The following is a 14998-nucleotide window of genomic DNA, read 5'->3' on the forward strand; positions in this document are numbered from 1 at the left end:
GGTGGTGACCCACAGCTATACGAGCGTCCAGGAGGACGCTCCATGAAAATGGAGCCCGGCCCTCATTCAGAGCGTGCGCTCTGCTCAGAGTGTACGGCTCTGAATGAGGGCCCTTGTCTGCTGAAATCAGTGCAAATTTTCTTTATCTTCTTGGTATTATTTTCTAATGATCGTTTTCTCTTTCAGGTAAATTTGGCACTGGCATTGGCTCTTACTTCTCCTTCCTGAGGTTCCTGGTGCTGCTGAATATTGTTATTTTCCTTCTGATGTTCTGTTTTACGATTCTGCCACTGGCCATTTCTAAACAAGGAGTTTTTAACAGCAGCCAAATCATTCCGTCCAGTCTTGGTACGACACCAGTGTTTGCATACAATATATCTTACTGCAGCTGGCTCAGTAGGTCACTATAATACATATATTAACATGAATGTTGTTTATCATTTGTAGAATCTGAATGCACAAGATACTCCCCAACTACCCAAGGACTTGTGTATTTCCACAATAATATCATAGATCTTCTATCCGGAACGGTAGGTTTCTTGTTTAAGGTATTAAGGAACCTTGGCAAAATTAGGGTGAAATAATCATGTGATAGCATATTTCAGACAGGAAATTGATTTTTTGCACTCTACTATTTCAATATATTAAACAACAGTAGGACATTTTAGTTGATATATAGCTACTTTAAAATGCACTATTTGTTAAAAACTGGGAATATTTGTTCCATATATTGGAATCATGTTAACCTGGCCAACTAAAAGGCTTCATCAGTCTGACCAGCTACAGCACAACACTAAGACAAATTCCATTTTGCAAATAAATTGAGCACTTCCGGCACGCAGTTTTCAATAACAGCATTTATTGGGCACCATGGGAAGCCTCTTCCAGTGGGAAGCTGTATCTTATTGTGCATGCTTTGGTTGCAAGTGAAGGGGCTATAAAGTAACTATGAATTATATGTTATGAAACCTGCTGATTTGGGCATTGATCTACACACGTTTTCTTCAGAAGTTATTGCTTGGTAAAAGTAAGTTTTTGCCCATTTTCTAATATATATCATTTTACATTAGCAACAAAGCAGTGACATATTCAAGGGCAAAGGAAATACATCATTGTGTATGATGAAATAAATGCATCAGGAGGACTTATACAGATAAATGAATTAAAGAACTCTATTGGTGCATCCTTCAACAGCGATCTAGCAGCTGATTTATTAACAAGTGATGATAATGATGATTTTTTTGTTATTATTATTGCAGTGATAAAATAGCTCTTACTGTAGCAATTTATCAGTAGATTGTCACTGAGGCAGCTGAGTGCTATTCAGTTACCATGACTATATTGGCCCAGTGGTACCATGAAGTAATTTAAAACAAGTAACAAAAATATAACAGAAACGTCTCAGAAAGGAATCCCATTGCTTAGTATTAGTACCAGTCTCATTGGCTATGTGCTTGTGTTCGGTATCTGGCAAGACTGCATTAGTGCAGTGGATCAGAGAGCTCATACTTGGGTTTTCAGTTCCACAGAGCAAGTATTCCCCATTTCATAGATTTCCCCATGTGAAACAGTGCAATCACCGGCAGTAACTACCTTGATGTATACCATTTTCACCGGCCATGGTTCTGCCCTTTGATGAATATACTGTACCCTGTAGAATAAATGTTATTTTTCTTTATAATTAAAAATATTTGTTAATAATGTCATAATACTTATATACCTAATAATATATATGATCTTTGCATAGTTCATTCACAGAGCGTGCTTATTGTTCTATAAACACATTTTAGCTCTATTTTAGCCACAACCTCTTCTGTCATCACAACAAGCACCACAAATATATCAGACTAAAAATCCCTCTGTTATCTCCATCCCGATTTTAACTGTTTTCATAAATTTTCTAAGTGTTAAATGATAAATAGAATTGTACATTTGTCAGAGTACCTGTTGGCTCAGATAAGCATTCTGCTCTCTGCATGCTGCCTTTTTCTGAGAAAGTTCAGTTGGTTTAAGTCAATAATCTTTTAAGTTGCGTACACACTAGACGATATTTTGCACTATTCGCCCGATTTCGACGCATCGGAACATCAAATCGTGTAAAATATGTCCAAATCGTGAGTGTCCACTCACGGTGCCGATGCGCGTACCCGTGGGTCGTACATCACATCTTCAGATCTGCCAATCTCGTCTATGATGCACTGAAAATCGTTAAGGATACACGATAGATCGTTGGTCAGACTGGACACTTTTTAGCACCATATCGTGTCCTGGAGCTGCCGGGGAGAGTTCAAGTGAAATCACTCACGATATCGCATTGTGAGCACATTGTCTATTGTGTACGCACCTTTAGACTGACTCTGTGGCCACTTTATCAGGCACACATTTCTAGTACTGAGTAGGGCTTCCCTTACATTGTGTGGCATTAGTTATTATTAATGTACAGCTCACAGATCTGCAGCCCCTGCATGATGCTATCCTGTCACCATGGAGCAGAATCTGTAAGGATTATTTTCAATACCTAGTTGAATCCATGCCAAAAAGAATTTGGGCTGTTCTCAGGGCAAAGTGGGGCCTATATAGTTTGTGTTTATTTATTAGAATGCATTGTTGTTTCTCTTACATGAATTAGATGAAACCTAGTCTTCTAACTATTCACTATTACTTTTTTCTTCCAGGGTTTCCTTGAGCTGACTTACCTGTTCTACGGTTATTATACCATAGACTTAGTTACTATTTACATCTTCCACTACAGTCTACCACTAGCTTATATAATGGTCACATTTATCTACCTGTTGTTAAGCATTATCTGGATTGTGAAAAGGTAATGTAAATTTATTTCATTATTTCTACAGGACCCTAGTTTTCCCATCTTGTGATTTGGTATTAATAGAAAAACACCCAAAAATGTTGTTTAAGGTGTAATTTTGTTGAGTTTATGTGGAAAAAAAAGAAGACTTGCACTTACCATGGATGGGAGCATTCATCAGATCTGAAATGGTTAATGATGTCCATGTTGCACTCCTCTTTCAGCATAAAGCTCATCCTGTTTAAATCAGAGTTTTGCTGATGCCCCTCCCATGTGCACCTTAAATATGCATAATTGCCAAATTCATAGGTAAAGGTGCATAGACACTAGACAATATTATGCACGATTTGGCCGATTCCAACGCATCGGAATGACAGATTGTGCATAATATGTGCAAATCGTGAGTGGTCCACTCATGATTACGATGCTGATGCGCGTACCCATGAGTCGTACATCGCATCTTCAGATCTTGCCTACAGCAGGCAACATCTGCCATTCTCGTACACGATTCAACGGCATATAGTTCAGTGTTTATGCCTGAACTATATGCCATTCGGATCCGTATACAATGCTGAATACAAACTTAACCCCCCCCCCTCCAAAAAAAAAAAGGTGTTTCCCCCGCTCAAGCACAACCAGCCCCAGGCTTTAGTGACCCAGTACAGGTTGTGCTAAATGCTAAATACAGGGGACAAAAGATGTAGGGATCCCCTGTATTTTGCATTTTGTTATTTAGCGCAACCAGCACTGGGCTCTGATCTGGTCCTGGAAATACAGGGTAAAAATATAAGTAGGGTATTTACCAGAACCAGCACTGAACTTTTTCTAGCGGGGAAGATGTCACAGCCAGGGAAACCCTTTCACCGGGTCTCCCAGCCAAAGTATTACCCATGACCGCTAGTCAGCCCTGGGGAGTTGGGGACCCCCCCCCCCCAATAATGGGTACCCCAGGCCTAGGCTGATAGCCCAGGGCTATCCTCGGCACCCCTGGGCAGTGGGTGCCGGGTTGGTTATGTAGTGTGGTAGTGTGGTGTATTTGAAAAAATGTAGTATATGCACATATAGATGAGGTTGTACACAAAAAACAGATTAAATGAACATTGTTGAGCACACACACACAAAAAAAAATCACAATGATGTAGGTAGATGTGCACACTGAATTAGAAAGAATGCTTGTGAATGGTGATGCTATATAGATCTATTTTGTCATCCAGCATCCTTCAACTCACCAGCATCACCCTTCCAGTACCCAGGATTGTACGGAACGGACCCATCAAGTTAAGCGGGACGCCGCTTTTCCTACATGACTATATGAACAATAGATCTATATACAAACCTCGAACCATATTATTAACTAAGAGGTTAGGCACCTCTATCTTACCTGCAGCAAACCCCGCAACCCTTATTATCCAGTGCGCAAGGAACCCAATACCATTTCCATAGTTATTTTTTTAAACACAGATGCATGCATCATGGATCTCCCAGATCCATGCAAGCATCTGTCTCTGCTATCGCGCACGAACTAAAGATCGGCAAGTTAGATCGTGCACAACAGATATTGTGTCACATCGTGTCCTGGAGTGCCGAGGAGAGTCCAAGGAAATTCGCTCACGATATCGCATCGTGAGCACATCGTCTAGTGTGTAGGCACCTTTAGGGTTGGGAGAGGAGTGCTGTGTGTGACAGTTGCAACCACGCATGATCCTGGTGGATCCGATGAGTGGTGCATCTATGGTAAGTGCACTTTCACACTTTATATTACAATGTTGCTTGAACCCTGCCAAAATCAAATTTTTATTCTTTAATACAGAGGTTCTCAAACTCTACTATTACAGTCCTGGTTTTAAGGATATAAATGCTTGAGCAAAGGTGATATAATTAGTACCTTAGTAAATTTGATTTTACCATCTGTACTCATGTAAGCACAGATATCCTTAAAACATGGACTGTAATGGCAGAGTTTGGGAAACTCTACTTCGCTGTTGATGGTTTTCTCTCTCTTGTTCTGGGCCTATTTTAACCTGGATACATTCAGACATCAGTATTTGTAAAAAAAAAATAAAAAATGCAGTATACATACAAATTTATACCTTGTTGTTATCCATATTGGTCGGATTACAATATATTGGCCGATCAGTTGATCAGCCAATATTTGTGTGCCAGTCGGCCAGTGTGTACCAGCGATATGTCTGTGAAGGACGTTGTTCACGGACATATCACGTCAGCTGTGCTGCACAGCTGATGGCAGATATATCAGCTGACCGGCTGTACACTTGCAGCAGAGGCCGCAGGGAGGGGGGCGCGACGGGACCCGTGGCCAGATGGCAGATGATGGTTGTTAAGTGTGTATGAACAACCATTGTCTGCAGAACACTCAATCTGCAGATATATCTTTTAGGTGTGTACCCAGCTTTACTCTCTAACATATGAAATTGGCCAAAAAAGTATTTGTTTATTTGTAAATGAAATTGCTAGAAAGGCAAATGCGGGTGTTTGTTTTCATTTATATTTTTTTCAAGATCTACTTTGTGGTTCTTTGTTATAAATCCACCTTTCCAAAACTGTAAAGCATGATTCTACACACAGGTTTCCATACTAAAATCTGCAAATTATAATACATTTTATTTTCTTGATAGTTTTCGCCATTTTGAATTAAACGCTTACAATGTATAGGATTAATATGGTATCCCAACAAGACATACCATGAAACTAGAAAACCTAGCACATTAAATGAGTAAACCACTGTTTTTATTTGGCATAAAATGGGGGAGATCTGGGAATTAGAACTCCCAACTCTGGAGATCTTTACATTTTCTATAGTGTTAGAGAGATTCAGGGCCGGCTCGAGGCATGTTCGACCAGTGCGATCGAACAGGGGCACCACCCCATAGAGGGAGCACCTCTCCCAGCCATCCCTGATTTCAGTGGGACAGTCCCGTTTTTCGGGCACTGCCCTGCTGTTCCACCCGAGGGACAAAGTGTCCTGCGGGAGGTTGGGCATCTCCACTGCCGCGGCAGTGCCAGCCCCGGAGAAGAGTCGGATGCCGCGCACCGTTCAGTGCCGGAAAAGAGCTGGGGGCAGTCCAGCTACTGACGTACTGCTGGGCTCGCCCTCAGCCTGACGTTAACGGGAGGCATGCCATACGGGAACGCCCCCATGGTAATTAGGCCCCCATTTTCGGCTGCAAGCAGGGTCGATCACCCGACCTGCACAGGGTGCGGCTCCCCCTGGAGCCGGCCCTGGAGAGATTCCTCCACCTCCTATGCAGTAAGATGCACAATGCAGACCTAGAACCGGTATGAGTCACTGCTAACTGTGGTTACTGATCACGGAGCCAGCTGCTTTTCGGAGCAGCTGTCCCTGCACCGGAGCAGTGCTGAATTGTTCCGACAATTAAGTATCCACCACTGCAACTAACTGCGAGTTGAATACTTAATCATTGGGGCCATTCGGCTCCTGATGATTAAAAAGCCCCATTGTCTGGCAATCATAAACAATAACTACTAAGGAACAATGGAGTGAGCAGTATATACGGGCGCCTCACACGCCCTCTTTGCTGCAAAAAACTTGTCACAAACAGAAGATTTGTAGGTTGATTTCTGTGCATACATAGCAATACAGAAAAAACATCACTTGGATTTTTTATATAATATTGTGAATAAATTTTGGAATTTTTGACTTTATTACACTATGTTTGGATGATTCTTATGTTTTGCATGTCAATTACATCGGTGGGATTTGCCACAGGACCTTGACAGGAAACTATTTGGGAAGTACCATATATATTGTTTTCTCTTTCAAAGCACCGTGCGCACTTGACTAGTCACTACTTGTTATTTCAAATAACTACTAAGGGATCGCATTATTAGAAAGAGAGGTCTGACGGCAGGTCGGCGAATGGGAGGAGACTCAACACCCAGCCCCACAAATAAATCACGTGCTGCCCTATTTCAGTCCCCACCTCCATCGCCTGTTCTTTTTTTCTATAGTGCAGGGTAAGCCCCGTCTGATTTATCATGGCTCACTGCGATGATGTACTTACATCCCAACATCCTCCTCTCCCCCATACCAGTAGTAGTTACTGATGGGACCAAGTAAGTATGTTTTTTACTTTTCTGAACAGCATGAGCAGCATTTTTCAGAGACGAGTCAGACTCCTCCTTATCGCTCAACGGTTTAAGTGTAGGTAAAGCTAATTTATTTTTGTTTATTCTTAGTTGTTACTCTTACATTTTCTTCCAGGGCGGTAGAAGGCTTTAAACAGAGCCTGGTGCGTGATGAAGACCGCTTTCAGAGTTTCTGTAATAAAATATTTGCGGGCTGGGATTTCTGCATTACAGACCAGTACTATGCACGTCTAAAGCACAGCAGTTTGCAGCACGAATTAAAAGTGAGTTACCTGGTGCCAGATTGTGTTCTCCCAAAGTCATTGCTGTGCCGTGCTCGCCGTGTGTATGAATAGAACCTGTATTTCTACATTTCCTAAGCTACAGGTATAAAGAATACTGCTTGACCTTTTTAAGTGAACAATATCTGCTAGAAGACCAGGGGTATTACTTTCAATTATACAAACACCTGTTGAGCCATTGACCTGTATAGCTAGGTGCCATTTGTAGGCAGGAATCTTCAAGCAATTGCTAAATCTATGTTATAAATTGTATGACATTGTTTGGTGCCATTAACATAGAGAATGATTATGTCCATTAAATGAAATTACTACATATATGTCTGCAGTTTATTGCATCACTGTAACTTCAAGCAGTTCATCTGTGGTCAAATTGATGCAAAGCAACACTTTGGTCCCAGTATAAATATCCAGCAATCACTACATAAAGGGCAAATAGTGTCATAAAGTGCTCCATTAAAAGACTCTCATCTCACCACCTCTTGCTTTACATTATATTGGACCAGTGGACATACAGAGATAAGCAGGCGGTGAGATGAGTTTTATAATGGAGCACTTTTAAATATTATATTTATATATATAACACATTGATATAGGTCCTATAGGCACCGAAACGTCAGAGCTTCACTGCTGATATGCTTCAATAAAGTATCTTTGTTTTATTCTACAAACTGGTGAGTGAACCCCGATTTTCTTATATATATATATATATATATATATATATATATATATATATATATATATATATATATACACACATACACACACACAAATGGAGAGAATGATAGATTTAAACTAACTTAATCCTTGGAACATGCCGATAACTTTGCATGCAATTGACATCGCTACAGATATGAAGGCAATGATGCGCTATGGCTATTAAATATCAATGAATTGTGTTGTGCTCACAGACAGACCTGGCAGAAGAAAGGATACGCCAAAGGAAGGAGAAGCGGACACGAGGAGAGACCATTAGAATCTATTCCTTGCGATTATTTTTGAATATTATTGTCATTGCTGTATTAGGGGGCTGTTTTTATGCAATCTACTTGGCTACAGCCTATTCACAGGAACATACCAGCCCTGTGAGTATCAATCCAGGAGAACCAAAGATAAATATTTTTATGCTAAACCTATTGTTATTAAGCATATATACTAGTCCACTTTTATTTTCCTTTTTAGTTTGTTATACAAAGCTCTATATCTTTGTGCTATATTTTCAGATGAGCTCTCAAAAAACTGACACACTGAACTTGCTGGTGGAATATCTACCATCTATTGTAATCACTATTGCCAACATTATCACTCCAATCATCTTTGAAACTATAGTGCGATATGAAGATTATGCCCCAGCCTTTGAGATCCGCTTTACACTTATAAGGTATGTACAAACATTTACTGCTTTCATAATATGTCATGAGGGAATGGTGATTTCTCACTGGAGTACTTCATTGGGAGTCGATGGGGAGTGTCTGTTATTACTAGGGCTGATTGAAAAGTAAAGGAAAAAATGGTGCGCTGGTCATTCAAGTTCTGTCTAGTATAGACACTTGCTACTGACGCCAGAGGGGTTCCTGCAGAATACCCTCACAAAAATATATAAAAACGGAAAAAAGGTGTCTGCGCTAGTGTCAATACACAAATCCCAAGGCTGTGAATAATAAAACATATACATTTATTGAACATATAGATAAATGAACTGCAGTTCAACTTTAAGAACATGTATAATCATCACACATTAGAAAACTCTAGACTGTTTTCAGTGTGCAAAAATGTAACTAAAAACTGACACATTCATTAAAGCTCAGACACAATATATCATGAATAGCTCTCAATCGGATGTTGGAAACAAATCTGAGTCATTAATCCCTGTATCTAAAGGGTAGTAGTCACAATAATGTATATAAGGACTACAAACGATAACAGTCTATTATGTATAGTCACCATACAGAGCCCAATATCCAGAAGCGGTTCCCCAATGTATATGCTATGTGCATTCGCAGAGCTGGTCCCGGGTGTAATAGAGCAGAGGATCTCCTGACCAAATCCACAATCTTGCGTCTCCCTTGTCCCGGTGGGATCAAAAAGTCCAGGGGATCCACAGGTCACACCGCTTCAGCGGCTCCCGACTTGTATGTGGGAGTGTGTGTATATAATGTGGTCGCGCCGCTCCAGCGGCTCCCGACCAGGGCACAGGAGGGATAAGGAAAGTCCGGCTGCTGTTAGTGCTCACCGCAGCAGAGAGTGCCTGCTGGTGGGGAAGGTGAACCGGTGGATGCGGGCTCAGTGTGTATTGCTGGAGCCACCTCCAACAAGCACATGTACTGGTGGATGTTGTCGGAGGATGCCACTGGCAGCCAGAAGTAAAAGATCCAACTCTGAGCACATATGGTGGGGTTGAAAGCAGTCCACTCTGTTCCTTGACACGTTTCTCCCCTCTTACAGTGGCTTTAAAGGCAATGAGACCTGATTGAAAAGTAATGAGACTGATTTTTTTATTCAGAATCCGATGACTCCACAGGGTCTGAACATTTTTCTTTCAAAGTAGCGTCTTTCACATTCAGTACATGTTTTGCAGCATTTCAACATTTCAGTAGAGATGAGCGGGTTTGGTTTTACTCGGATTTACACGGTTCTTTTCGCCAAAATTATAGCAAGTTGGGATTTATTGTATTGGCTATCCAAAACACGTGATAGCCGATAGCCAATAAAATGCAGTTTTTGAGATACGAACATATCCGAGTAAATCCGAACCCGCACATCTTTACATTTCAAAGACGTGCGGTAGACTGTTTTGTGACATCACTTAGTGTTGCAGCTGTGGCATTTTTCACTTCATCATCTGTTGAGAACTTCTTTCTGCACATTTGTTTTTTCAGGGTTGGGAATGCCCTATAATCACAGGGCGCTAAGTCTCTGCTATATGGAGGGTGTTCCAGTGCTGTCCCATTAATTTCAGTCAGTGCTGCCAATGCAACAGCAGCAACATGTGGTCGGGCAATGTCTTGGAGCAAAGACCACTGTTTCTTCAGCAAATGTGGTCTTTTCTTCCTCATGGCTCCACACAAATGGGTTTTCGGGACGTTTGCATAGTAGTCACCATAAATTGTCTGTCCACGGGGAACCCAATGCTGTAGGATCATGCATCAAAGAACAGCAGTAGCATGACTTTACACGCCGAAAGACTCTCACGTAATTTTTTGGGCAGAGGCGAATTTGCGTGTTTCCATACACTGGGACTGTTGTTTTTTGATTCCAGTTCATAATGACAAATCCACGATACGTCACAATTCATGTCAGGGAATCGTGTATCCTCTCCAACATTCGAACAGTGTTCTTGCACGATTCAGCTTGTCGTCGCATCTGCTCTTCTGTGAGATTTCTGGGTACCCACCTGACACACACGCGATGCATTTTCAGTTCCTTTGTCACAATATGCTGAACCGTTCAAATGAGGTGCCAAGTAAAGCTGAAAGTTTGCGTAAAGTTATCCTTCTGTCATTTTGCAACTTCTCTGCAGCTTTGGCAAAGTTGACATTCGTAACCGCGGTGGATGGTCTCCCAGAACGCATTTAGTCAGTCACCTGTGTATTACCCTCTTTGAAGTGCTTCCACCACCGATAATCCTGCAGCACATCAAATTGTTTTCCACCGTATGCTTGCCGGAACTTTTCATGAGTTCAATTTTTGCTTTTTCCAAGTTTAACACAAAATTCAATCACACATCTCTGACGTAATCTCAGACACATCTTCCTCAGAATGTGTATGTAACACCGCCGGATGTAAGCCCGGCAGACGAAATCCCGACGCCGGAAGGCCGGCAGATGAAGATCCCGACTAGGGTAGGTAAGTACCCAAACACTCCCCTCTCCCCTCCCCCCCCCCCCCAACCCTCCCATAGTGGCGCCTAGCCCTAACCTCCCCCCAGGGGTGCCTAGACCTATCCCTCCCTCCCCGCACCCTAAACCTAACCCTCCCTGGGGGGTGCCTAACTCTAACCTCCCCCCGGTGGTTCCTAACCCCCCCCTTCCTCTAGCCTAACCCTAACCCTCGCAGGGACGTGCCTAACCCTAAGTCCCCCCGGGAGTCCTTAAATCTACCCCCCCCCCCCCCGCAGCGAAGAGCTCCCGACGCCCGGCTTTCCCACGTTCGTACCTACGTTCGGTATGCCGAGCGTCGGGATTTTGGCGTCGGGCTAATGATAGGTGTCGGTATTTAGACGCCTATCTTTTGCCCCATGCCGGGCTTTCAGTGTTACGATTTCGACCGCCGGCACCCTGACTACAACCTGTCTTCCTCATCCGCCATGACAAAATGTACGAAGATCTCCGCAGGTTCAGACACATCGGTGTATGTGCTTCACAGTAACCAGCATAGCGTTGCCACGTCTATCTATGGGACGGAAAAACAGAAGTAGTCTCATTACTTTTCAATCAGCCCTCCTATTTAGGAAATCTCAATGTAATTAGATCTGTATCACTCCATTCAAATTGACCATAACTTAATCCATTAGTAAGTGATTACTGATGATCACTTGAAAACAAAATAATCAGAATTGTGATCACAAATTTAACTTATTAAATGTCGAAGCATGACTACAAGGGATGCTTTTTATGTTCTGTTTATCCAGCTCCCTGCTCTGTTATCTGTAGATAAGCTAATTTGAAAAAAAAGATTGCACTGTGGCAAAGTTTTCTTTTTGATACTGACTGAGGGCCTGATTCAGAGACGGACGCTCTGACCAGATCGCTCGCTCTGAATCAGGGCCCTCCTCCATGAAAATGGAGCGGCCTCCTGGCCGCTCGTATAGCTGTGGGTGACCACCCACAGAATATGCGAGCGGCCAAAAAGATGATCGCGATGGTCTTGACCATTGCGACCATCGGACTTGCGACGGAGACCCTGCGGTAGGGTCTCCCTGCCACAAGCCCTGGAGTGATTTTGGCTCTGTCAGAGCCAAAATCACTCCCACTGACATCACTAGTGATGTCAGTGGGGCCGGCTTCAGACGGTAGGCGTTCCCATGGGAACGCCTCCGTCTGGCAGGCACGCCCCCGGCACGCCCACCCAAGGGGGTGTGCTGTCAAGCAACATCGACAGCACGCCCCCTTTGGTGCGAGACCCGGAGCGATGGAAAGCCCGTTGCTCCCCGGGTCTCGCGCATGTGCACGACGGAGCTCCCTCCGTTGTGCGCATGCGCAGTGGGGAACATCGACCCGCTTGCGAGTCTACTGCTGCTCGCGAGCGGGTCTGAATGACCCCCTGAGTGTATTGCTGGGTACACACTATACAGATATATCTGCAGATGATGGTTGTTCGTACACACTGAACAACCATCATCTGTGCCTGCCCACAGGTCCTGGCGACCAGGGGGCGTGTCCCGCCCCCCTGCTCGCGGCTGCCCCTGTGTGTGTACGGGCGGTCTGCCGACCGACCGTACACACCTGCCGATGGACAGATATGTTTGTCCATCGGCTGTGCAACACAGCCAAGCGATATATGTTGGTGTACGCCGACATTCACCGACATATCGCGGGTACACACTGCCCGACCAGCAGCAGATACATTGGCCGATCAATTGATCGGCCAATGTATCTGTCAGTGTGTACCCAGCTTTAGACAAAATAATGAAATCACATTTTGTGATAGTTGTTTACTATATAGAAGGAAATACAGTACCTCTGTAAGCAGAAATATACAGTTTTGTTTCCCTGTAAATGTAGTTCCTTGATCTGAAATACTGTCTTCTAGGTGTGTGTTTGTACGGCTGGCTAGCATTGCTATACTGCTTATCTCTTTATGGACTAAAATCACGTCATGCTCAAACCAGAGCTGCCAGCCTTGTGGGTACAACTATACAGACTACCCGGTAAGCCAGCTCTTCCCGCTGATGATTATTTTTTACCTAAATAATGATCACTGCTACAGAATTATGTTGATTAATCTATTTTGGAAAGGACGTTTTCATTATTATTATTATTTATTAACAGTTATTTATATAGCGCACACATATTATGCGGAGCTTTACAGAGAACATATCAGTCACTCATATCAGCTCCTGCCTTAGTGGAGCTCATAGTCTATATTCCCTAAGAGAGATTTATTTATCTGGCACTGGACCAAAGACCCTACTATAATGTGATTAAACCCACAATGTACGAACCCTATTCTGATTGCGGGTTCTGAATATGAGTATCAAGATTCAGGGGCTTATTTATCAAGCTTTTTTTTTCATACAATTGTGTAGAAACTTGCAGTTTTTGCATAATTTTATGATTTGTTGCTATGTACTAATAGTGTTTTGCAGGAGATTCACAGAAATCTCTTGCAGAAGGTCAATATGATGCATACCGCAATCCCCATTATTATTAATGGGGACTACGATCTGACCCTCTGCACCAAACTCTGAAAGGTGAAGCTTTTCTGATTCTCGCCCCTTTAGATTACACCATCTTCAGATGATATAAACGGCTTTAAGCCTATGACGGCTTACAAAGCAGGAGAGAGGTCTCCCAATATCTCTCCAGCATCACCCGGCCTGTGGCGGTAACTTACACTGTGCGCATGCGCAATGTCTGATTCCCCCTGAGGAGTCTCTTGCAAGTGTCAAAGACCATTCTAAAATGCAAGGGATGCAACTCGCAGGTAGAGCACTTATCGCTACCACTGTCCCTGCAAGTTTCACTTAGTACATAGCAAGGATAATTTCATTAAAAATGAAAATTCTAATAATCTTGGTAGTTCTGCGATTATTAATACATAGGTCCCTTAATCAGATTGGAGATCTAATCATATACTCAATCAATAAGGTAATGAGAGATCAATATTTAGAAAGATCAATGAGATGGTGTGGAATACAATTTATTTATGAATGCAGATAGATAAAGAACAGAAATACCTGGAAAGTTTATTACTTCACTCCCAGGGCTAACACATATGTCAAGGTTTGAAACAAATATTGCTATATGTAAGGAGTGTAACTCCAATCACAATTAAAGAACATATAAATATATGTGCGTGTGTGTGTGTATATATGTATGTATGTATGTATGTGTGTGTATGTATATGTATATATATATATATATATATATATATACTATGTTCATATATAAACCTAAAAATATATATATGCTTTTGAATAAATACAATATACACAAGTGTCAAAAGTCATGGGCAGGGCCGTCTCCAGGAGGAGCAGCGCCCTGTGCCGAATGGGAAGGGGGAGTCCTTTAACCATGCGTGGCCGAAAAGAGGGCATGGCCTAAATACCCTTGACCACACTCCCTAAATGTCACTATTTGGGGGCGTGCCCATATAGCATGCCTCCCATTTAACGTCAGGCTGGGGGCAAGCCCAGCACTTTGGTAGTAACTGGGCGTCCCCCAGCCCTCTCTCTGCACTGAATGGATGGCGCGCGTATGTGTGCGGCATCCATTCAGCTTCTCCGGAATCCGGCACCGCCGCGCAGTTGCGGTGGTGGGGGTCCACAACCTCCAACGGGAAACTTCGGCCCACTGGTGGAACAGCGGTACAGTGTCCGAAAAATGGGACTGTCCCTCTGAAATTAGGATGGTTGGGAGCGGTGCGCCCTCTATGGGCTTGCACCTCTGTTCAACCGCACTGGTCGAACACCCCAAAAGCAGGCCCTAGTCATGGGATAGTGGTATGTAAAGGTAATGGCAGCTGGTGCCACCATATTGTGACATTTTGGAAATGCCCAAACCTGCATCAGTTGTAATCTGACATTTCTTAAGACAGTTTGAACACCAGCTAGGCTGCTCATGGC

The 14998-nt window shown here is 43.0% G+C and overlaps 1 protein-coding gene across 1 annotated transcript in view; it reads left to right on the plus strand.

Moving 5' to 3' along the window:
* Positions 1-14998, plus strand: part of TMC7 (transmembrane channel like 7) — an 87491-nt gene that overhangs the window by 54646 nt on the left and 17847 nt on the right. The window contains exons 4-10 of the mRNA XM_088476169.1: positions 187-348; positions 448-530; positions 2676-2821; positions 7050-7197; positions 8124-8297; positions 8436-8593; positions 12964-13081. Of these exons, the coding sequence (XP_088332295.1) occupies positions 187-348; positions 448-530; positions 2676-2821; positions 7050-7197; positions 8124-8297; positions 8436-8593; positions 12964-13081 (989 nt within the window). The remainder of the gene's footprint in view (positions 1-186; positions 349-447; positions 531-2675; positions 2822-7049; positions 7198-8123; positions 8298-8435; positions 8594-12963; positions 13082-14998) is intronic.

This window comes from Taudactylus pleione, unplaced genomic scaffold, assembly GCF_031769625.1.
Source record: "Taudactylus pleione unplaced genomic scaffold, aTauple2 ptg000184l, whole genome shotgun sequence".
NCBI lineage: Eukaryota > Metazoa > Chordata > Amphibia > Anura > Myobatrachidae > Taudactylus > Taudactylus pleione.